The following is a 23,560-nucleotide window of genomic DNA, read 5'->3' as shown; positions in this document are numbered from 1 at the left end:
CTCTTTCTATGGCGTTTTGTTGCCATTTAAAATCAAGTCCAAATAGCTTTCAAAGGTAGGCTAGATTCTGGACAGTAGGCCTATCTCGCCCAGAGAGCATCAGTGAAGAACTGCAGCTAAGGGTGTCTACACTTCGATTAGTTATAAGTATATATATAGCCAAAAATCAACATAAGAACTATTAAACTTGTCTGTGTTCTATACGGGGATATTTATGCAACGGACCATGCGGCAAACCGTCATTTCCGGCAAGTAAGGCGGAAATCCTCGCTGTAGCAACCCAATGTAAGTTGGCTGCCGGATGTGAGTGCCCGGATATCCGCCCGAGTATTTGCATGCATTTGCATTCATTTCCACCATCAGGAATGCTTTGCGGTACCACAGCTACCCTATGTGAGTCGCGCTGTGTCGCCTGACTGTCCCTTATAATATGATTGTAGCCTACCGTAACAACGCAGCCTCGGCCCCCGCCGCAAATATCCACCACACCACCACGGGTCCTCTGGTGTTGTGACCGTTTTAGGATATTTTTTTCATATCCAATACTTGCACGTTAAGAGTGACAATTCCATCATGGATGTTTAAACGATATGTGCGAATGCAGTCATGTTGAATTTAGGGTGGCCAAACCATGCCATGTCATGAAGAACGTGCATCACATTATTTAAACAGCTCGTGTAAACAGTTATCCTGAGTGTCCGTGTCTTTTTGGAGATCGGAGGCTTGATGAGCAAAGAGATGGGAGAGAAATTAGTTGTGCGCGCGCGCACACATCTGCACAATATCCACCGGACACGAAGTTAGTGCTCCAATGTTTCAGCGTCCCGTTTGATTCTGTACTGACACTTTTAAGTTTACGTAGCACAATCAAATGAATAGGCTATGTCTAAATTATAGGCTGTAGTCTCCAATGTGCCTAGTTCACGTGTTGTTGGCATCACCACATATTCTGCACAATGTGCGGCATAACTTTTCGAGTGCTACATTTAGACCGGGTAAAGTATCGAGCATGGTCTGTCCCTTCAATAATATTAAGAATGTCCCGTAACAACTCGGTATCGGCCCCCGCCGCAAGTATCCTCCACCACGAAGGTCCTCTGATGTTGTGACCGTTTTAGGATATTTTCATATAATACAGAAATAAGAGCGTGCGCGCGCCCCTCTGACTGTATCTAGACATGGAGGGAGAATGGCTCCAATATTTATATTCAGCGCCCAGCCAGTTTAATTCTGCACTGACACTTTTAAATGTAGGACTACATGGCACAATCAAATTAGTAGGCTATGTCTAAATGTAGGCAGGCTCTAGTCACCAATCTGGCTTTGTTGTTTCGGCATCACCAATAATAATGGCACAATATGCGGCATGGTTTCGCGTGTTGTTTTTGCACCACCAAATAATAACTACACAATATGCGGCATAGCTGCTGTTTTCTAACTCAGAGAGAAGGCTATGCCCAGATATTATTTTAACTTGTAGGATATCTTGATGTTATGTTTCACTAATGTAAGGAGTAAAACTCAGGATCTTCCCGAGTGCTAGCTACATTTAGACTGGGCAAACTGGTGACTTTAATGCCTTCCGAAACGGGCTATTCCAGTGTCTGTGACAGCGCATCTATTTTAGGCTATAGTCTTGTGCAGAACTTTTCATTTAACATTGCGAATGGGCAGGATGATTTGCTTAGACACGCACGTGCTTCAGAGCAGCTAGAACTGTGCAAGGTGACTGCTGCAGTTTTCAGCTCACTCCTCCTGGATAATAAAAACAAAATAATGCCGACGAGAAAGTAACGCCGTTATCTTTTGATGGATTCCCTTTGGGTGCCCGGTTTAATTTTCACACCCAAATCAATTCGGTTTTTAGTTATAATTTCATATTATTATTATTATTATTATTATTATTAGTATTTTGATGTTATTGGTCACCGGGCCTATTCTTTTGATTGGGAGATCAAGGAACTGGTGTCGCCGAAATGGCGATGTGCTGTGGGCTCTTTACGCACGGCACCTATGTCCCTTTCATCTTCAGTCAGACTCAAATCGGACCGAAATCAAGTAGCTGAGGTTAAACTGTCGTAAATACACGACCGAAATCGAGTAGCTGAGGTAAAATAGACGTAAATACTCGGGCGGATATCCGGGCACTCACATCCGGCAGCCTACTTACATTGGGTTGCTACACTGCGCGTACAAAATCCACAAAGTAGGATACTTCGTGATGTTGGCCTACTAAGGTACTGGTCATTTGGAGGAATATTGAGTTAAGTCCAAGTAGATATAGTTATTTTTGCAAGTGTCCGTGCTCATGCTGAACAGTGCACGAGAAGCTACAACCGACTTTCCGATACAGTGAGCGAAGATGTATCGTGGCAGACCTCCATTCCGAGGTCCCCCGCCGTCTCATGGACCTGGTCCTCGAGGTCCTCATCCGCATCAAGGACCACCACCAGACCGACCATACGCTCGTCCGCCTTTTAGAAACGAAAGAGGTCGAAATGGGTACCAGTACCGAGACCATCCCGACCCTTACCGCCGCTCTCCACCTCACCCGTCTCACCGACGATATTCGCCTGCGTCAGGAAGAGGACCTTCAGACGAATGGAGTGGCGGCGGGCCCCCTCCACGGGATCATTACAGTCAGGTAGCTGAGTAGTTTCATCATGGGTGTCATGTGCATGTCGCATTTGGTGCGTTTATTCATACCCGAGGCTTTAAAAGACACCACGTAGTTGTTGTATTTGAATTAGCCTAACGGTGTTAGCGTTGTCATAGCATTTTCGCCTAGCCTAGCATTTCTGCACCGTGTGTTTGTTGATGTTGACCTCATGGTACAATGTAGACCTACTTGAATTTGCCAGTTCATTTCAGTTAATTCATGCACTCTTGACAGCAGTGTCAACACTACTCATGTAATCACACCTCCTATCCAATCCAGCGTCGCACACCATCCCCGGGCCCTCCCCGAGGTGGTATGCCCATCGACCACAGTCTGGTTATCACAGTGGGTAATGACATAAGGGAACCTGCCGGGAATCGAGGTCCAGAATATGCCAGGTACGTGCACTAAACAACTATTTCCCAAATATGTATGTTCAATAAATATAGGTAAATACAGGGCGTGCAAATAAAAAATGCATTAAAACGGGTAAGTTACTCCTGATTCCTGAATTACAAATAGCGTTCATGTTAATTATGAATGGGTGTGTCTTGTCTGTCTTATGTTGGTGTCTGCACTTTGTAGGATGAAAAATAGGTATAATGTATACAATTCTGTTTCCATTTGTAGACGATTGTGATTCCCTCAAAAACTGCAGAATAATATGTAGTGGGGATACATGATAGTAGAAGTTGCAATATACTGGTATTTCACTTCAGTGTGTGTTAGGGATGTAGTCGAGACTGCTTAGTCTGAGACCAAGACATTACCAAGACCAGAGGGTATCAAGACTGAGACCAAAACCAAGTTTGTGTGTGTGTGTGTGTGTGTGTGTGTGTGTGTGTGTGTGTGTGTGTGTGTGTGTGTGTGTGTGTGTGTGTGTGTATGTGTGTATGTGTGTGTGTCCTGCAGGGGACAGATAAACATGAGAGGCTGACTCTAGCATGATGCACAAAATGGCAAATTTGTATTTTAATTGTACATTGTCCCTAATAACAAAAGGACCTAATGTAGTCAAATGAATTCAAGACGGGTCAAATAGTAAACAAAAAGGAAAGCATTACCTATATATCCTGTTCTATGTTTGCCTCCCCAGAGATTACCTGGCAGGGGACCCCCACTACAAGCCTCCCCGCTACGATGGGCCAGCAGATGACCGTGGCCCGCCACGCCGCCGCAGCACCAGCCGCGGTCGCAGCCGATCCCCCGACCGAAGCCGAGCACGATCCCGTGCCCGCAGTCGTGCGCAGAGCCGCCCGCGCAGTCGCAGTCGCTCAAGAGGCCGCAGCAAGAGCCGGCCACGCAGTCGCAGCAAGTCAAGAGGCCGCAGCAAGAGCCGGCCACGCAATCGCAGCCAATCCCGAAGCCGCAGCAGGAGCAGAAGCAGGGGGCGCAGCAGAGGTCGCAGCCAAGCACGAAGCCGCGCAACAAGCAGGGCTCGCAGCCGGGCACGCAGCAAGAGCCGTCCCCAGAGCAGGAGCCGGAGCAGGAGTCGCAGCCGCAGCAGGGGCAGGAGCCGCAGTGCGAGCAGGGGTCGCAGCCAGGCCCGCAGTCGCGCGGTCAGCCGCGCACGCAGTCTGGCCCGGAGCCGGGCAGGCAGCAGGAGCATGAGCCGCAGCCGGAGCAGGAGTCGCAGCAGCAGTGCAGGGAAGAAGAAAAAGAAGATGGACAACTTTGATGAGCTGGAGAGGGCGCGCCGACGCAAGGAGCTGGAGGACATCATGAACTTGCCCACCAAGTCCATCCTCAAGAGACGCACGGACTCCTCCGACATGGACTCACCCAGTTTTGGCGAGGTAGGCTGAAGCTAGCCATACACTCAGTGATGTCCATGGCACAATCCAGTGGCACATATTCCAAATGACCTGTTTTTAGCTGTCGGTTTTGGACCATAGAGTTCACAAGTTACCTGGAAGCATGTTGTTTTTCTTGTTCGCATTTAACGCCATAATGGTTCCCAAGCTCTAAATCTCTATGGAAGAATGAATGCGGTTTTGTGGACCCTTTTGAAATAATGTGTGAGTGAAGACACACGAGTACCAAACCCTGGCTTTCTATGGAGGATGTTAAAAATAGGGATGATGGGTTTGATCATATGGTGTCAAATGGCACAATAAATACGATGTTGCTATCAATATGCTAAAGCGGGAAAACTGGCCAACCACATGACATGAGCGAGATTTTTCGCATATCACTGACCAGGCCAATGGTAACCACGAACCACGAGATGTTGGAAATATTTCTCAGAATGTCGGTGGATGGTCTTATATTTTTTCAAACATATTTTATTGTTATTCGCTATCGGGATTTTTCTTCACAAACTGGATTCAGTTACGATGCCTATCTGCTGCAGACAACGTGACCTCACCCACTTGCAAACTCAATTGGACAGATAAAATCAGGTCATTTGGAATATGTGGCTCTGGAGCGTTTACCATCACTGCTGTATGACTTTTTCAATTGTGGCATCCAGTTGCACAAAGTTTGTCTCCATTGCATTTACTTAGATACATACAGTCCTTATCAGTGGGCTGTTGTTTCAGATAGGGCTTTGAAATTACAGTCATTGGCTCTGGTGCTAAACTTCAGCACAGAAAAAAGTAGCTTGGGTATAAGCTTAATAGTATTAATATTATGGAAGAAAACTGCCAATAAGCATATCATGCCTTTAACATGTCGTTTTATTAGTGGGTTGTTGGCTTCAGGTTGGGGAGGTCAACAAGCATAATGACACTGGTTACCAGGCAGCAAAACGGTAGTGACCACAGTGGTGGCTGGTGACCTAGTGTTGGTGACCAAGGGGCAAACAAGAGGGGTGTGGGGGGTGTCAGGCCGCCCAGACCTCATACAAAGACAAAAAGTGTGTCAGTTGCATGTGTTCTAGTGAACTTTGAGCAGATTTCAACATGTTTGTACTTTGTCTACCGGTACTTTTCATGTGCTTATGTGATGCAGTCAAGCTGTGAAAGCGAAATGCCGTGGTCTGAACAACAGATTCATAATCAGATTTTGAAGTGTTAAAATGGATACTGTATTGTTTTGTTGGAACCATCTCAAATTTGTACTACTAGGGTCCTGTGAAGCATGAAGCCACTCCCCTTTCCAGTCACTCAAGTTCCCGCCACTTTTGTTTTTTAGAAACCGAAAGTGAAAATAGCTGCAGCCAAGTTTAGGGTTCATTTGTTTATCACTACACACAGAGGCTATTATTGGCAAGTTGAGTTGGTGGTAGGTCAGACTGTTTCAAAGTTACATGCCAACAAAGTTACAGTGAACTACAGTGTAACTTACATTGACATGACAACACTGCTCCAAATTAACAGTAAAACGTGCATGGTTGTAAAAAGTCGAATGCAAAGTCCTCCAAAATAATACAAATAGAAGAAGAATGTAAACAAATTAAATGTGTTTTAAAAGGAAATCTAAAGACATATCATATATTCAAGTATGCATGAAATTCAGGGTCATGCTGTATCAACACTTCGGTTAGGCGCAGCACGACATGTTTGCAACCCCTGGGGTCGGGAATGTAATGTTGTTAGTTGATGCTGTGTACTTTAGTGTTGCATTCAAGAATACAACATGAGATTTTATTTTTTTTAAAAAGCGGTCCCAAACCCAAAACGATTAACTGCCGTTTTTGTGTTTCTTTACCCCTCTCGCCTTTACAGAACAGTGAGTTGTCTGGTCTGGACCCTCTGCTCCTCATGTCCGTCCTGGGGGAGCTGAAGGACGGCACCCTCTCTGGTGGCTCCAACCTCCCCCACGGCAGCAGCGGTGGCATGGGAGAAGGTGGCGCTCTGTTCCCCATAGAGATGGGCCAGGGCGAGAACGCGGAGGACCTCAGCAAGCTCCTGGGCCTGCTCGAGGAGATGAAGAAGCAGGAGGAGAGGAACAAGTGCGTGGACGAGGAGGAGAAGTTCCTCTACGGAGACGAGGACGAGCCCAGGATGGCCGCCGTGGACATGTTCGCCGACAGCGGCGGCAGACCCTCAGCCATGACTCCCCAGCCGTACGCCACGGCAAGCCCCGTGACCGCAGCCCCATCAGCCTACGGTAGAGACGCCTCCAGTAGACACCAAGACCTCAGCCCATCCCCAGAGAGGAGGACGAAAGGGCGAGGCAAGGACAAGGACAAGAGCAAGGACCAGGGGCAGCAGCAGCAGTTCCCCCCGGGGGTGGGTCCAGACGACGTGAACGCCCGCGAGGAGGTGGAGGAGTACGAGAAGATCCAGGACCTGCTGAAGACCATCGGGCTGGACCTGGGCGTCTCGGAGATCAGCAAGATGGCCACGCGCACCAAGGAGCGGCTGGAGGGCAGCAAGCCGCCGCCCAAGCGCAAGTCTCCGCCGCCCAAGAGGGGGGGTGGCGGCCGCCATCGGAGACACTCGAGCCGCAGCGGTAGCGGCAGCAGGAGCGGTAGCGGTAGCAGCAGCCGCAGCAGCTCCAGTAGCTCCAGCAGGAGCAGCAGGAGCTCCAGCGGAAGCTCTCACAGCAGCCGCAGCAGCAGGTATACTATGCACTGGACTGGCACACCGTTTGGGTGGTTGTTTAGGCATTTTGGTGGATGGGTGGTCGTTTTTTGTGTGCTTTGTTGTTGTCTGGTTGTTTGGGTTTGTGTGTGTTTTAGGGCCCGAGCACCGATGGTGCGTAGGACCCTATTGTAGTCGCTCTGTTTCTTCTTTGTTTTGTTGTTGCTATTGTTGTTGGTTTTGGTTGGCAAGAGACCCCGTTTCTTGAAATCGTTGTTGGTAACTAATTAGCAACGGTGTGCAAACACCCCAAAAAGTAAACCGGTTTCCAACTGACCAACATAATGGTATATACACGTAGATCCGTGTCTGTTTTATTTTTGAGACGAAACGAAGTCTCTCGTGGGTCATTCCATGTCAATTCACATGATTCCCAGAATCTCCCCACATGACCCTCTCCGATTTACCCGATACCTCACATACAGGTACCTTTTGATGTCAATTGAAAGAATACCAAGTATTACCACCCTACGTCCAACGGTTGCGGAGATGAAGCCCTCCAAAGTTGGGGTACCATGCCCACTTTTCAAGCCTGTGAATTGCATACAAAATTTACAAGCAGATTTGAACACCTCTGGTTTCAGTTTGAAGGAAGATACAGGCCTAAAAATCACCCTGGCCCCTCAATATGACCCCGTCTACCAGATGATGTACTTACAAATGGCATGCCTTGATTATTTTTGGCTATATTAAGACTTAAAAACTGAATTTCTGAAACGCGTGTTGAAGAGTCTTGCCATTTTGGGGTTCCAGATCTTGGATACTATGTATGTTTTGGGAGTTGTAATTGATTTTCCATCATATTTGGGAACTGTACAGTGTATTCCAAAAAATATAGGGCGCTCAGACTTCGAAAGATAAAGTAGGAGGGACTCAAAAACGGCTTTGGGACAAAATTACCTTACGGTACCCTCTACTTCAGGCTTCAAATTAACCATGTGGGCACTTGATGACTGGCACGCCCTTTTAACCCCATGTACAGTAGCACTGTATCAAACATTCAAGCTTGGAAAAACTTTGTTTTTCAAAGTTCTTCATATTAATCTTGGCCTTCAAAGTATATGTTTTTGTCTATGTCTTATCACAGTGTCTGTTTTGTCTGCTGCCATCTGCTGGTCAAAAAATGCAACAACAGTGTAATGTAAGAAAACAAAAGGGGATGGTAAATCTTGCCCATAATTTACCAATAAAGCACTGTAATTATTATACAGTATGTTGCTATATACTAATTATGATTTTAACAAGCATGATGAATATGTATAGTTTAAATAATTTCGTAAGTGTGACTGCTTAATGCTCAATCATGATGCCAGTCCCAAGGTGGCCTCACCCTGCACTACATTTCTACCAGACATGGGGGTGGGGGTGTCCTGGTGGAAATGTAATCATGATTGAGCATTCTGCATAATGCTCGTTAAAATCATAATTAATATCATAATTAATATATAGCAATATACTGTAGAATTAAAGTGCTTTATTGGTAGCCTAGCGAGCTTAACCCCTAGGGGCGTCAAGATTTCTAGGCTACTTTATTGGTAAATTATGGGCAAGATTTTCCAGCCCCTTTTGTTTTCTTACATTACACTGTTGTTGCATTTTTTGACCAGCAGATGGCAGCAGACAAAACAGACACTGTGATAAGACATAGACAAAAACATATACTTTGAAGGCCAAGATTAATATGAAGAACTTTGAAAAACAAAGTTTTTTCAAGCTTGAATGTTTGATACAGTGCTACTGTACATGGGGTTAAAAGGGCGTTCCAGTCATCAAGTGCCCACATGGTTAATTTGAAGCCTGAAGTAGAGGGTACCGTAAGGTAATTTTGTCCCAAAGCCGTTTTTGAGTCCCTCCTACTTTATCTTTCGAAGTCTGAGCGCCCTATATTTTTTGGAATACACTGTACAGTTTCCAAATATGATGGAAAATCAATTATAACTCCCAAAGCATACATAGTTTCCAAGATCTGGAACCCCAAAATGGCAAGACTCTTCAACACGCGTTTCACAAATTCAGTTTTTAAGGCTTAATATAGCCAAAAATAATCAAGGCATGCCATTTGTAAGCACATCATCTGGTAGACAGGATCATATTGATGGGCCATGGTGATTTGTAGGCCTGTATCTTCCTTCAAACAAAAACCAGAGGTGTCAAAATCTGCTTGTAAATTTTGTATGCAATTCACAGGCTTGAAAAGTGGGCATGGCACCCCAACTTTGGAGGGCTTCATCTCTGCAACCGATGGACATAGGGTGCTAATACTTGGTATTCTTTCAATTTACATCAAAAGGTACCTGCATGTGAGATATCGGGTAAATTGGAGAGGGTCATCTGGGGAAGGCGTGTGAATTGACATGGAATGACCCTCGTTATGATTTGCGCTACGAGCTATTGAGTTTCTTTTCTGGTATCTCGGTTTCATGGGCTCTATGTAAAGCAGGGGTGGGGAACCTATGTCTCGAGGCCTGTCTTATAAGGCCCCGACATTAATTGTAATTTTATGCAAATGAAATATGACCTGTTTTATAAAGAAAAGTTAGATACTACATTTACTATACAATTTAGATAGATTTGAAGGGGACCTAGAGAGGGTGGGGTCTTTTGAAAAGGTGGCAGTCTTCAATGTAGGCCTAAAGTGCAAGGGGAAATCCTGGTTTGTGTTCATAGTACGAGCCTTGGAGGACTTAATAAGATTTGAAGTGCCCCCCTGAATGAGAGGTTTCCCACCCCTGATGTAAAGGAAGCCACCTGGAAAGAGCTGACCATTTGCATAGTCTGTACGGGTAACGCAGATAACCATCAGTAATATTTTCAGTCCTGTTTCTTCTGTTTGTGTATGTGTGTCTTTAGTGACTGCTGCAATGCCACCCAACAAATCCAAAAACTGCACAAAAGTCTGACAAACTCTATTTTAGCTGGAAGTTAACTATATCATCTTGTCAACAAAACAACAAAACTGTCGATCTGTATGTAAGGTACAAATCGCCATCTTTGTACCTACAGCATGTTTGACTGCTTGGGCACGACTGCTTTTACTAACACTATAGTTTCTAGCCCGTTGGTTAGCATATATGGTAGATGGACCATTATATGATAACTATTTAAAGGCACCTTTCTCAGTTTGAATTGTGTTTTTCTTTCCACTTGTTCTGCTTTTAAGGAACAGCAACAGCTGGAGTCGACGTCGCAAGTCGGACCACTCTTCCCCCTCGGAGCACCGCAGCTCCCGCGGCTCCAAGAACCGCAAGTCCTCGCCGTCACCGCCACCGCCAGCATCATCGAAAGCCGACCGCAGCTGGTCACGTCCCTCCGCCTCAGAGAGCCCCGTCTCCAGCCTACCCGTTCCCGAGCAACAGCAGGTGCAAACCATCCCCAGGCTGGGTGAGCACCAACCCCACCAGGTGCCCGTCTACCCGCCCTCGCAGACGCACAGCATGCCCCCGCACCCCAACTACCCCCCGCCAGGGTACGACCAGTACGGCAACTATGTGCCCTACATGGGGCAGGGGTGGCCCATGTACCCCCCTCCCCCCATGGGGCCGGGGATGATGCCTCCAGCCGGGCCCTCTAGACCAGAGTACAACAGCCCTTTCCTCAGGGTCATTGAGACGGTGCCATCTCAGAGCAAAGAGCCAGAGACAGTGCCGGTGCTGGAGAGGAAACGTAAGTGATGCTTTGTCTGCTGTACAGAATTGCCTTTTGATCCTGATTTCTCCTGACTAGTCAGGACTGTCTGAAGAGAATGCTGCCCCTACGAAGGCAAAGTGCAGTAACTATGCCAACATTGAAAATGAGAAAATGCATTCAAAGCCTTGGTATTTAGTTCGATATTGTAGTTACTAGGGATGCACCGATACCACTTTTGGGTCATTCCACGCCAAATCAACAGGAGCCCGCGCACTTAGGTCTCAAAAAATTCAGAAAATATTACTAAGTGTACCCATGGTACTTAAGAGAAACACTGTTACTTTATTTGAATGTAAGATGTATACTCTCCGTGTTACAGCCAATTTTACTGGGGGAGGGGGGTGCCCATTTTGTTCACACTCTTTTTTTTGTCAAAGTTCACAAGCCCGTAGCTCAAGAACTAAACCATGTAGGAAGCTCAAATTTGGCATGCTGGTACATAGATAGGAATAGTTTGTTGCAAAACTGTCAGTTTTGGTCTGTATGATCCTGCATCGTCATGGCATTCCCTCAAAGATGATACAAATTGTACTGGAGTTTTTGGCTGTGCTCTGTTTAGGCCTTCAGAAGACATATTTGTGCCCAACATAGCCTCTTGATTTTTTTTTCCCTTGTAGAGACAAGTAGGAACACTCATAAAAAGCTATTTTTAGAAAGGAAACCCCATCAGTGTTTGACCAGAAGACCTCACAAGTCTGACAAATCATTTTGGGTGTCTTTTTCAGAGCTCCAGAACCCCTTGTGGGATTGTCCACAGCTTTTTATTTTATTTTTTTCTTCATTCTCCATGAATTCTTCTTTTTAAAAATGCAAATGAGACTTGTCTTATGTGATGTTTTCTTTTGTAATTTCCAACCTGAAGATGCAATGTCCACACATGATTGCAAGACAAATTATTGTAGCATTTCCTTGATAATCTGCTGCAGTATTGTTTTTTTCCCCTGAAGACTAGCAGCATTCCGTCTTTGTAATAATTAATGCATTTTAAGGTGACCTTGTAATACACACTTGTGGGTATAGGACATGGGAAGAGTATTGATCCCATTCTCTATTTGATATTAGCTGTGACAGTGACCGTGACCATGAACAGACTGGATAAGGAAAGGGAGAAGGAGAAGCCCTCAGCCAAAGATCTCTACAGTCAGGAGAAGATGGAGGAACAGAAGGCGAAGGTAATGTAAAGGGGATCTGTAAAGGTGCACTTTAGTAGGGGTGCGTGATATGGCAAAAATGTCATATCAAGATTTTTAAACACTAAATCCTGATTCTGATTTGTCATCACGATCTTCCATCGAAAAAATTAAAACAACAACAACAACAAAAAACAGCAATTTAGTAATGAATTAAGCACTGATGACACTCTCATAAAGTGCAAAATTGAAATACAATAATGTAAAGAATAAAAGACAACAACACTAAGTAAGTGGACATCACTCTGATACTGATGGTAAACATCATCACTGCAAGACGTTCTATGTATATGATTTCTCCAATTTGGCAGATTGGAGACTATTGTGTACTTGATTTCATGATTCACGGTTTAATCTCGCCATATCGCCCAGCCCTAGCACTGAGTAATGTATTTTTTTTAGCAGTTTCTTTCCACAATTCATGCTGCCCACTCACAAATATTACCTTTTCACTACTACTTACCACCACCACCAAATCACAATCAAGTATTCATTTTGACTGGGAAAAAATTGCACCTTTCATGCTCGAAAAGGTGGATCTTCATACCCGCCATTTGAATTTCTAGAAATTGACATTTTTAGCTGCAAAACTAAGTCTACTTTGGTCATACTAGTAAATATTAGTGTATTATTGAGTAAATATTAATGAACACTACTTTGACCATCCTACACAGTGCACCTTTTTTAATTGTAATTTTGTGGAATTTATTTTTCATGACTTAACTGAAGTACGGAAAAGTCTATTATTGGTAATTGAATCTTAAAGCCTGCTCAGAAGACCATGAGAAATAATAAACACGTTAGGTAATGCGCTTTTTTCAACTTGCCTTCGATCACTGGCTACATGTAGCCTTAAAGGGACACTGTGTGAGATTTTTAGTTGTTTATTTCCAGAATTCATGCTGCCCATTCACTAATGTTACCTTTTTCATGAATACTTACCACCAGCATCAAATTCTAAGTATTCATTATGACTGGAAAAATTGCACTTTTCATACATGAAAAGGTGGATCTTCTCCATGGTCCGCCATTTTGGATTTCCAAAAATAGCCATTTTTAGCTGCAAAAATGACTGTACTTGGACCATACTAGAAAATATAAGTTTATTACGTAGTAAACTTTAATGAAAAGATCAAATTTGGCAAAAGGCAACCCAGTTTCAATGAGCAGCATAGTTGCAGTACCTTTTTTGACCATTTCCTGCACAGTGTACCTTTAAGCCTATTGATGCTGTTCTTGATGATGCCCTACCAAAGATGATCTTGTCTGTGTTTCTTGGAAAGCATCGTTGCTTCCTATGGTAGCTACTTTGTGGGTTGCAATGCAACTGCCCATTGGCAGCCGAATTGCTGAGGAAGGCAGTTCTTTGCTCCACTTCTTGACTCTTGCGGTAGTTCATGTTGTAATTATTGCCAAGAGCTGATGTACTCAAAGATACCTTTTGTACTCAAAGATATTAAAGTGAAAGTGAAAGCCCATTGGGAAACTCCAACTCCCATTGTCATTGTGAGACAGCACTCCATAGCACACAAGTGAACACTGCACACTGCACACAACGAAATTGCATTTATGCCTCACCCGTGCAAGGGGGCAGCCCTGAGTTGCGCCCCATGGGGAGCAGTGCGGTGGGACGGTACCATGCTCAGGGTACCTCAGTCGTGGAGGAGGATGGGGGAGAGCACTGGTTGATTACTCCCCCCACCAACCTGGCGGGTCGGGAGTCGAACCGGCAACCTCTGGGATGCAAGTCTGACGCCCTAACCGCTTGAATGTAGATGTGAAGTGGAAGTGAAAGCCCACCTGGGAAAATCTAACTGCCATTGTCATTGTGACACAACACTCCACAGCACACAAGTGCACACTGCTCACAACGAAATTGCATTCATGCCTCACCTGTGCAAGGGGGCAGCCCCCAAGGGAGCAGTGTGACGGGACGGTACCATGCCTCCACCAACCTGGCAGGTTGGCAACCTTTGGGCTACATGTCTGATGCCCTAAACACTTACCCTTGGCTGCCCTATATATTCGTTTATCTTATTAAATGACTTTTTTTTTTTCCCTCCTATGCAGGTACTGGAGGAACGAGAGAAACTGCGTAAAGACAGAGATTCTCGGATGAAGAAGAAAGACTATCTCATGAAGGAGTTGGAGCGGCTTCGTAAGCAGCAAGGTACAATGCAGACTCTGCTTCTTCTTTAGCTTTTTGCATCATCTTCCGCCATATAGTCTCTCTTTCCTTTCACCCATGTCAATCACTCTGTCCTTTGATGCTTCCCTCTGTCTGTTCCCTCATCTTTGCCTTTATCTTCTCCCTCATTGCCTTCATTATAACATCTACGCCCCTCTCTCTCTCTCACTCTCCCGCTGATTTTCTGGCCCCTCCTTCCTCCCTTTTTCTGATTTTTCTTAATTTCCCTCTCTGTATTCTTTCCTCACCCTGTCATCCCTCCCATTGGTTTTCTCTCTCCCACCACCTTACCCTCTATACCTTCCCCTCCCTTCCCGCCTGTACTTCCCTCCTATTTTCATTTCACTGTCCCCATTTACACTGTCCTAACGTCTACCACTCCGTTCTTTCCTCCCATTTCCCTAACTTTCACGGCTCTATTTTTACTTTGCTAACGTCAACCTCCCTTCTTCCCTCCACTGTCCTCTCTTCCTCTCTCCCTCCCTCCCCTATTCCATTGCCATCTCCTCTCTTCTTCCACCCTCCCATCTCCACCTTTGTTTCCTCTCTCTCTCTCTCTCTCTCTCTCTCTCTCTCTCTCAGGCGAACTGCTGCGTAAGAAGCGCCGCGAGAAGGACGGTCACAAGGACCCTCTGCTGATGGAGCTGACTCGGCTGCAGGAGGACGTCATGGCCCAGATCTCCTCCCTGCGCTCCGAGAACGACAAGAGCGACAAGAAGCTGCGCGAGCTGGAGAAGGTGGCCCTCATCCTGGGCCTGCCCGTGTCGTCCGAGAAGCCCCGCCGGGACTCCCGGGACTCCGCCGCCCAGCCTGCCCAGGAGGAGAAGCACCAGGGCCGGGCGCGCAGCCGCGAGAGGTCCCCCGCCCCCCGCCAGCCCTCCTCCTCCTCCGCCTCCACGTCTGCCGTCTCGTCAAAGGTAGCAGCACTGCCACAGGGCAGAATCACAAGAGTAATGTTGGGTGTGTGTGTGTGTGTGTGTGTGTGTGTGTGTGTGTGTGTGTGTGTGTGTGTGTGTGTGTGTGTGTGTGTGTGTGTGTGTGTGTGTGTGTGTGTGTGTGGTGTCATATTTCCCGAGTGATGTTGTGAGAGTTCATATTTAAATTATTTCGATCATATATTTGTTGTTTGTTTTTGGTAATGTGTAGATCTTTGATTACTTGATCCATTTACAGTATTTAACCATTTAACATGTCCTCTTTAGCATAAAGTGCTAAGCACAGATTAGCTTTGGCTTAGATTTGATGGTTCATCGCTAAAACATATTTCATATTCTGGTAGATATTGGGTATCTTATTTTAAATGTGTCTATGGATTAGTTATTTTAATTTTAAGTAGTCTGTCAAGGTTTAAAGATTTTCTTTTTAAAGATTATTTCATTTACTCCCTACTAAAATTAACAATTAGAATACGCTGATGCATTTAATTTCATTCAGTTACAAGGTCATGGCGCGCCAGTGTGTGCGCGTGTATGGAAGGGGCTTTGAGTAATGTTGGCACATTATACTGGTGCAACTCTGTCATCCATGTTATCTGAGGCACTGTAAGACCCTGATTAAGGTTCTCTTCTCTTGAATCTGAGCGAAAGCCTTGTTTTTGTCCATGTCAGTTTTTGCAGCATTTTTGCTCAGACCTCATTCTTCCGCTCACTTGCCTGATAAACCAAAACTCTTGCCACTATAATTTAATTTGACACGTGACGCGTGTTATGTGCAGGCCTTTCACGCATGACATCCTATTCCGTTTTTGTGGAAAGCAAATGGTAATCGTTCAGTTTGCATATCAGTTTTGACTTGATCATAATGAGTAGCGCTTTAAAAAAAAAAAAAAAAAGACTATACACCTTTTCATCTGAGGTCTAAATCACCACAAGAATTGCGTGTTCGATTTTCTGTGGGAAAGTATATGACTTCCGTAGAAATTGGAGTTGTTGCTTCAGAAGAATTTCAGGAGGAAAGATCAAGGTGCTGAAGGAATCTTTTTGGCGGGAAGAATCCAAATAAATAATCAAAATGTCTACATGTTCCTTCACATCTGGTGATCTGTCATCTGTGATCAGGGAAGTGAAACACGGAGGAAAAAAAGAGGCGAAAATAACAACTTTTGACCTGAGCATATAAGATAAGGTCTGTTAATCATTACGTTGAATTTTGGACGATCGGAAATTCTCTGAACATGCCACACGCGGCCTAAAATTCACAAGCTGAAACCCAGCAGACATAACCAGAGCATACCGCCATGCAGGATTTCAGATTGGCTACTCGGGTCCTGTCATGCTTATATCGTGGTTATGTTGTTAGCGTTGAGCTAAAGCAGCCGTAGTAACTGCTCATGTCACTGCTGACATAACACCTCCCTTGAATGGAACTCAGAAGGACTTGTATGGCTAAGGTAAGACCACTTCAGATACCCCCAAGTGGAGTTTTGTTTAACTTGTTTTTTTTTTTTTTTAAATGAGGTGATGTTGTTTGATTTGATGCTCACATAGTTCTGTTTTCCTTCCCCCACCTTCCATCATTCTGATGCTTTGCTCTGAGTGGCCTCCCTCAGTAACTCCGATGTGTCCCCCCTCCTCCTCTTGACCAGACACCGGCGTCATTATCACGGGCAGCTGCAGAGATGGCGAAGAATCAAGCCGTCGTCGCCGCTGCTGTCGCCGCCGCTGTGGAGAAAACTGTACCACAATTTGAGTACTATGACGCGGGGAACCACTGGTGCAAACACTGTAACGTCACCTGTGGCGCCATGTTTGATTTTTTCACTCACATGCACAGCAAGTCGCACAGAAAGGTTAGTGTGTGATTTAAAAAACAGATGTGTTTGACATTTCTGTCGTTGTATGAAATATTCCATGAAATATAAAATGTAAATTGTTGAACAACTAAAAAAAAAACACTTTTACCTTTCAGAAGCAAGCTGCGGTCCCCAGAGGTTTGGCTTTAATATTGGTTGTGATTTCCATCCTTTCACCACGAGATCTGTTTTGTTTGGTTTATCAGTCTCAAGACCCTTACGACAGGCCTTGGGCCCCGGACACCGACAAGCCAGAGAAGAAACGGAATCCTGCAGAGAGGATCACCAAGCCTGCGAAAGGTAAAGCAATATGCCCCGCTCCCAATCATTCAGTCAGCATTTAACCATTTAAGGTTTGTTTGTGTTTTCTGTAATGTAACCTTCATCCAGATAAAGGATTAATGTCAAAGGTATGTAATACCATAGGGCACTTTTAGTCTTTAGTCCTCAAGTAATTTTTTCTGTCTGAATATGACATTTATTTTAGAATGCTAAAATGAATGGGTGGCTTGATTGCCATCAGGTCTTAATGTGTTGAACAAAACATCAACAACTACAACAAATGCAAATGCTCCATAGATTAACAATGCAATTTCAGACATGTGTTTTCTCATTTACTTGGGCATTAATCCTTTACAGGAGTTTGTACTTAAATCCATTTCACTCTTGTCAACTACCACCACCACACTCATTCTGAAAGTCTTATTTTGCATTCTTTGTTGGTATAGCTTGAAAAGAATTTAGCTTTTTGTTTTTTTAAAGAAAGAGCAAAAAAAATGTTAATGCTAAGTTTTTCAATAAAGTCTGACTTGCAACACTCGTCTTCTTGCAGTGTGGCGTACCCTCTCCATGGTAACACAGAAAGGGTAACTAATTGATTTAAAATCATAAATGTTCCCTCAAACATCAAGTAAAAACCTTTTCCTTGATTTTCCTCTTAGGTGCTGAGTTTTTGATGGCGGTGAGGGGATTTTACTGCCAGTTGTGCAAGGAGTTTTTCGGAGACCCCATCTGTGCAGAAGAGCATGTCATTACCCATGCACATAATGAGAAGTACAAGGTACAAATACTGCTTAGCGCCAGAATCGCTAACCCTTAGCATCTAAGTGTAAGATGTCCAACACAATTTTAACATTTTATTGCTTGCAAAATTATGTCACATTGTTTGGTGCACCATGAACAACTGAACCTGTACACTACTTGCAAAAAGTTTTGTCACCTATCCATGTTTTTGGAACAACAGCTGAGCTAATAACCTGACTTTTAATTGATCACTTGGCTTCAGAATTCGCTCATGACGGCTACAACCCCAAAAATAAATGTGTTGCGCTTAAGAAAGATTTATCATTTAATGAGCATGGAAACGGCAGATTTGGCAAGACAAGTGTTATCGCCTCCAGAAAATAATGTGATAAATCACTTCAAAACACAGCAACATTTTGCATAGCATCAGGAAATGCTGCATGCATGCTGCTGGTGTTTGAGGGCTTTTATCATTGACTAAATCATGAATACATAGATATATTCGCTATTCGTAGAGCAATACGTTACCATTACTCATTGACCTTCATTGTTTTTCATTATGTTGCTTTCCATGATTACAATGACCCTAAACAAACACCTAAGGTCAAAGTTGATTTTCTGAAGAAGTGAAAGTGAGAGTGATTCAGTGAATAAGTATGATACATGGTCTGTGTATTTGAAGTGACTTATCTGCTCATTTTCACATTATTTTCTATAGGCAAAAAAACCTTTGTCTCGTGAAAATCTACCCGCTCTGTGTTCATTAACCCATAGACGCCTAAGGCACCTGCAAAAAATGATGCTGAATGCCTGAGCCCTTTTTAAGGAAAGCTGCCCTCAGTCTATAAAAACCTAAATATCTCAGCTTCTGAAGCACATAAAAATATGCACCAAGTTGCATTTAAACGCTAAGAGCCTCATCTTTCATTAGGATGTGTTCCTTCATCTCAAACAAACAGAGATTTTTTGTCTGAAATCTCATGAGCCTGAATTTTGCGTAATGCAGCTCCAGGCGCCAGGGCCAATGTTGCACAATGCAACATCAGGCATCAATGGGTTAAACGATTAATCTTCCTTTGGTGCAGGAAATGTATTTTTGCACATAAAACTTTGGGAGTGTTGTAGCTTTCATATGAGTGACTTCTGAAGCCAAGTGATTAATTGAAAGTCAGGTAATTAGCGGTCGTTCCAAAAACATGGATAGGCGCCAAAACTTTTTGCAAGTAGTGTACATACACTTATGATTACCTTGGGACATAATAGTGCCTAACAGTTTACTTTTTCTGCTTTTCTTTGCAAGGAACGCATATACGAGAATCCCCTGTACGAGCAGCGCAGGAACCTGGATCGCCAGGCAGGCATGTCCATGAGCTCCGAGTCGAAACACGCGGAGAAGCGCAAACAGGAGGCCGAAGCTTCGCGAGAGGAGTACCTCAAGCGCGCCAAGCAGAGCAAGCAGGAGGAGCGGCCGACCCCTCAGAAGGAGGAGGAGCCAAAAGGCAGGATCGTGAAGGAGGAGGAAAAGAAGCCTGTGCACAGTCGAGAGGAGGAGGACAGCGGCAAATCCAAGTTCGGCCGAACGTTCAGGGAAGAAAAGGAGGAGAAAGTCAAACAAAAGACGAGGGATGAGGACGACCGGCCCAAATATGGAAGGAGGGAGGAGGAGGAGGATAGGCCGAAGTATGGCAAGAGGGAGGAGGATGAGGATAGGCCCAAATACGGAAGGAGAGATGAAGAGGAAGACAGATTCAAATATGGGCGCAGGGATGAACCAGAGGACAGGCCCAAATACGGTAGGAGAGAGGAAGAAGACGTGCGGCCCAAGTACTTAAAGAAAGAGGAGGAAGAGAACAAATTTAAGTACGGCAAAAGGGACGACAGCGAAGGGCGGTTGAAGTCCAAGCCCAGTAGGCGAGAGTTTGAGGAGAACAGGGGTAAATATGAGGACAGCAGGGGTAAATATGAGGACAGCAGGGGTAAATATGGCAAGGCAGAAGATGACCGGGGCAGGTACGGCCGGGAGGAAGAGGAGCGAGCCAGAGGCCGGGAGGAAGAGGAGCGAGCCAGAGGCCGGGCAGGGGAGAAGCGTTCACGTTACCCCCAGGACGAGCCAGAAGGTCGCAAAGCCAAGTACGGCAAGCCGGATGAGGACGAGGACGACATGAGGCCCAGGTGGACCAGAGAGGAGCCGCAGAAAAAAGAACGGTCGTACAGACAGAAAAAGCCAGACAGCAAGGAAGACAAGCGTGAGGCACCAGAGAAACCAGTCGAGCTTCCGAAGGTGATGTGTGGCCCCAGTCCAGCCATGCTGGCCAAACTACGCAAGAAGAACGAGGGCGCCGGAGGTGCCGCCGCCCCTGAGCCCGCCAAGAAAACTGGAGGGTCTTTCGGGAAGTTCACTTGGAAGAAACCACAGAAGACCCAGCTGGAGAAGGAAGCAGAGCGCATGGCGGCGGAGTTCATCAAAGACGATGAGGAGGCGGCCAAGGCTGTGGAGCAGACCAAGGTGCCGGGGGTGCTGGGGGCGCCCACGGAGGAAAACGACGACGAAGCCTTCACCCGATCCATCAACGCAGCCAAGATGATTGCGATGAAGCTGGCGGGCAAGTCCACCGCAGCTATCCCCACCAACATATGGCAAGCCTCCACTACACCGACTCTGCCTATGACGCTTCGGAAGTCCACTCCCCCTCAAGTAGTCAACCCGGTTCTGTCCATGAAACCCACTTCAGTCACCCCGATGAAGGCCCCGCCACCTCCCCCGCCGAAAGAGGATAAGAAGGATGTGCTTTCTCCTGACATGATCTCCAAGGCTTTTGGGGGAGAGGAGGTGAAGCTGAAGTCTCCGATTATTGGCCCCACAATCCTTGACCCGGCCTCTGCTGCGCCAGAGCCTTCTCCTGTGCCAGAGCCTTCTCTTTCTTCCAAAAAGAAGGGGAGCAAACTTGTTAAACGAGAACCAGACCCGCCTCCTCCAGGCCCACCACCTCCAGGCCCAAGGCCTCCGGCCCCACGACCTCCGGCCCCTCGGACTGGGGTGTATATGCTGAACCTCGAGGCGGACGTGGCAGAACCGGCCCCGCCTCCGGGCCCACCGCCTCCGGGCCCACCGCCTCCGGGCCCACCGCCTCCGGGCCCACCTCCTGGGGTGTGTATGATGAACATTGAGGCGGACGTGGCAGTACCAGGCGTGCCGGAGTGCGAGCAGACCCATGCAGTAATGGTGCGCCCTCCTCCTATGATCCAGAAGCCTCCTCCCACCTCCTCCACACCCCCCAGATCCACAAAGCCCAAGTCCAACTTGGCCGCTGCGAAAGCCAAGGACCTCTTCGACATCTTCTACAGCGGGGTGACCCCGTCTACCACCAGTGGCATGGCCCCTAAGCCCGTTCAGGAGGCCAAGGTGGAAACTAAGGCAGGCGAAGTTGAGGAGATCCCTGAGGTGGCTCCTGAGGTGGTCCCTGAGGAGACCCCTGAGGAAGTCCCCGAGACCAAGGAGCAGTCTGTTCCCATAGAGACCAGTAAGGAGCAGTCTGTTCCCGTGGAGACCAGTAAGGAGCAGTCTGTTCCCGTGGAGACCAGTAAGGAGCAGTCTGTTCCCGTGGAGACCAGTGAGGAGCAGTCTGTTCCCGTGGAGACCAGTAAGGAGCAGTCTGTTCCCATGGAGACCAGTAAGGAGCAGCCTGTTCCCATGGAGACCAGAACCAGAACCTCAACTAGGGCCTCCACCAGAGCCTCAACTAGGGCCTCCACTAGAGCCTCCACCAGAGCAACTAGAGCCTCGGCCAGAATTCAGGCAGAGCCTGAGCCTGAGCCTGAGCCTAAGCCTGAGCCTGAGCCTCCGACCGAGGCTGATGAACCCAGACAGCACTCTGCCCAATCTGCTCCTGTGCAGGAAGCTGATACTGAAACCACAGGTGCTTTCCAGTCTGATAAAGAGGATCCCCCTGCTGTTGTCCAGTCAGATAAAGAGGATCCCCCTCCTGCACAGGAAGCTATGGACACTGACCAAACTGAGACAGCCGCGGCTGTCCAGGATGTTGTCGGGGACCAATCAGAGTCAGTGGCCGCCGCCGCTGCTGCTCCCACCCAGGAAGAGTCCATGGAGACTGTTGGGTCAGAGACTATTGCTCTTCTCCAGCAAGCCGCCATGGAAGCTGTTCCTTCCCAGGCAGTTGCTCACACCCAGCCTGGCGAGCCTGTTCAAACCCAAGCACAGGCACACTCTCCGGAGATAATCGACTTGGACCCAGACACGGAGGCGTCGGTTCCAGAAGTCATCATGGACACAGTCACCGTCCAGGCGGTCGAAGGGGTCCAGCAGGTCATGGAGCCAGGGGTCGTCAACCTGGAGCATACCGGCAGCGATCCCAACTCCGACGACGCCATGGCGATAATACTGGGCTCCGAAAGCCCACCGCCTGGGGCGTTCACAGAGCAGTTCAATCTGGATACATTCGAGTTCTCCTTTGACCCCCCAGAGTGAGCCCTCTACTGAGAGATCCTCAAGCAGACTGTGTAAAATAAAGCCTCTGGGGGTGTTTACCGCAGTTGTTTTTTAATGATTGTGAACTGTAAAGAATCAAAAAACAAATACTTACTTTTTGTTCTCTTTCCCTCCTTTTTTTCGTTTTTTAAAAAAATTATAGGACAAAATGGGTATAGTTTTACTACAACCGGTAAGAGATGGCTTGTCTGAGTACCGGGTTATAAAAAATAAAACAATAGCATCAAAGGGTGAAAGCCCCTCAGTGACGTAACTCAACTCCTTTAGTCTGATCCCGTGACAAACAATCTGTTCATTTGATGTAGGTGTACCAGCTTCCTTCTACACATGTCTTTAAGCCACCTGATGGCCAACTTCACTTGTCCCTCATGTACTCTGTAAGGTCTCTGCTAAAATGTCTGTTTAAAAAAAATACCCAAAAGGTAATGTAATATATCATTTCAACGTCATACTTTATCTGATGTTCATACATATGCAAATTCAAAATCAGTTTCTAAAGTTGGGTGTTCCTTTTTTTTCTCCATTCATCCTGAATTGATTGAAAGATGTTTTTAAACACAGATACTCGGCACATCCAACATGTGGAAGACAAGAAGTTCTGGTAAGCAGCTGATGATGATGCATCGACCAAGTGTCATTGTTATGGTCTGATCTTTCCTCTGCGCCATAAAGACTGTCTCTTTCTTTGCAGTGATGCCCAGAAACAAGGACACAATGAGTTCATGTAAACTACAGTAGTGATGTGGTTTCTGTTTATGTTTTCCTTTTGGACATTAAGCCTGAACCAGGTCCTCTGTCTGTTAGAATGAGTTGCCACAAAATAATCAAACGACACGCTTATACCTGTACCCGTTGTTGGAAAATGCTGCTCAAATAAACCATACAGACCCACAGTGTACCTTGATTATTTTTCACAAACTTACAAGGGCTTGACATTAACTTTTTTGATCATTGTGGCTAATGTTTTTCCCCCGAGTCACTAG

At 46.1% G+C, this 23,560-nt stretch overlaps 1 protein-coding gene across 2 annotated transcripts; it reads left to right on the top strand.

Annotated features, from left to right (window-relative positions):
- Nucleotides 1-2,193: 2,193 nt before the first annotated feature.
- On the top strand, nt 2,194-23,470 carry znf318 (zinc finger protein 318). 2 transcript variants are annotated; one of them, XR_010033127.1, is made up of 13 exons: nt 2,194-2,644; nt 2,939-3,057; nt 3,756-4,455; nt 6,331-7,169; nt 10,352-10,854; nt 11,941-12,050; nt 14,139-14,238; nt 14,839-15,173; nt 16,841-17,044; nt 17,254-17,347; nt 17,989-18,107; nt 19,371-22,999; nt 23,139-23,470. XR_010033127.1 is itself a non-coding variant. In XM_063191504.1 (12 exons), the coding sequence occupies exons 1-12, from the start codon at nt 2,363-2,365 to the stop codon at nt 22,554-22,556; spliced, it is 6,591 nt and encodes a 2,196-aa protein (XP_063047574.1). In that variant the 5' UTR covers nt 2,194-2,362; the 3' UTR covers nt 22,557-23,470. The 2 variants fall into 2 exon arrangements, 1 of the variants encoding a protein (XP_063047574.1); XM_063191504.1 differs by having other exon boundaries at nt 19,371-23,470.
- The last annotated feature ends 90 nt before the right edge of the window (nt 23,471-23,560 follow it).

This window comes from Engraulis encrasicolus, chromosome 24 (genome assembly GCF_034702125.1).
Source record: "Engraulis encrasicolus isolate BLACKSEA-1 chromosome 24, IST_EnEncr_1.0, whole genome shotgun sequence".
NCBI lineage: Eukaryota > Metazoa > Chordata > Actinopteri > Clupeiformes > Engraulidae > Engraulis > Engraulis encrasicolus.
This window is presented reverse-complemented; position numbering and strand designations above follow the sequence as displayed.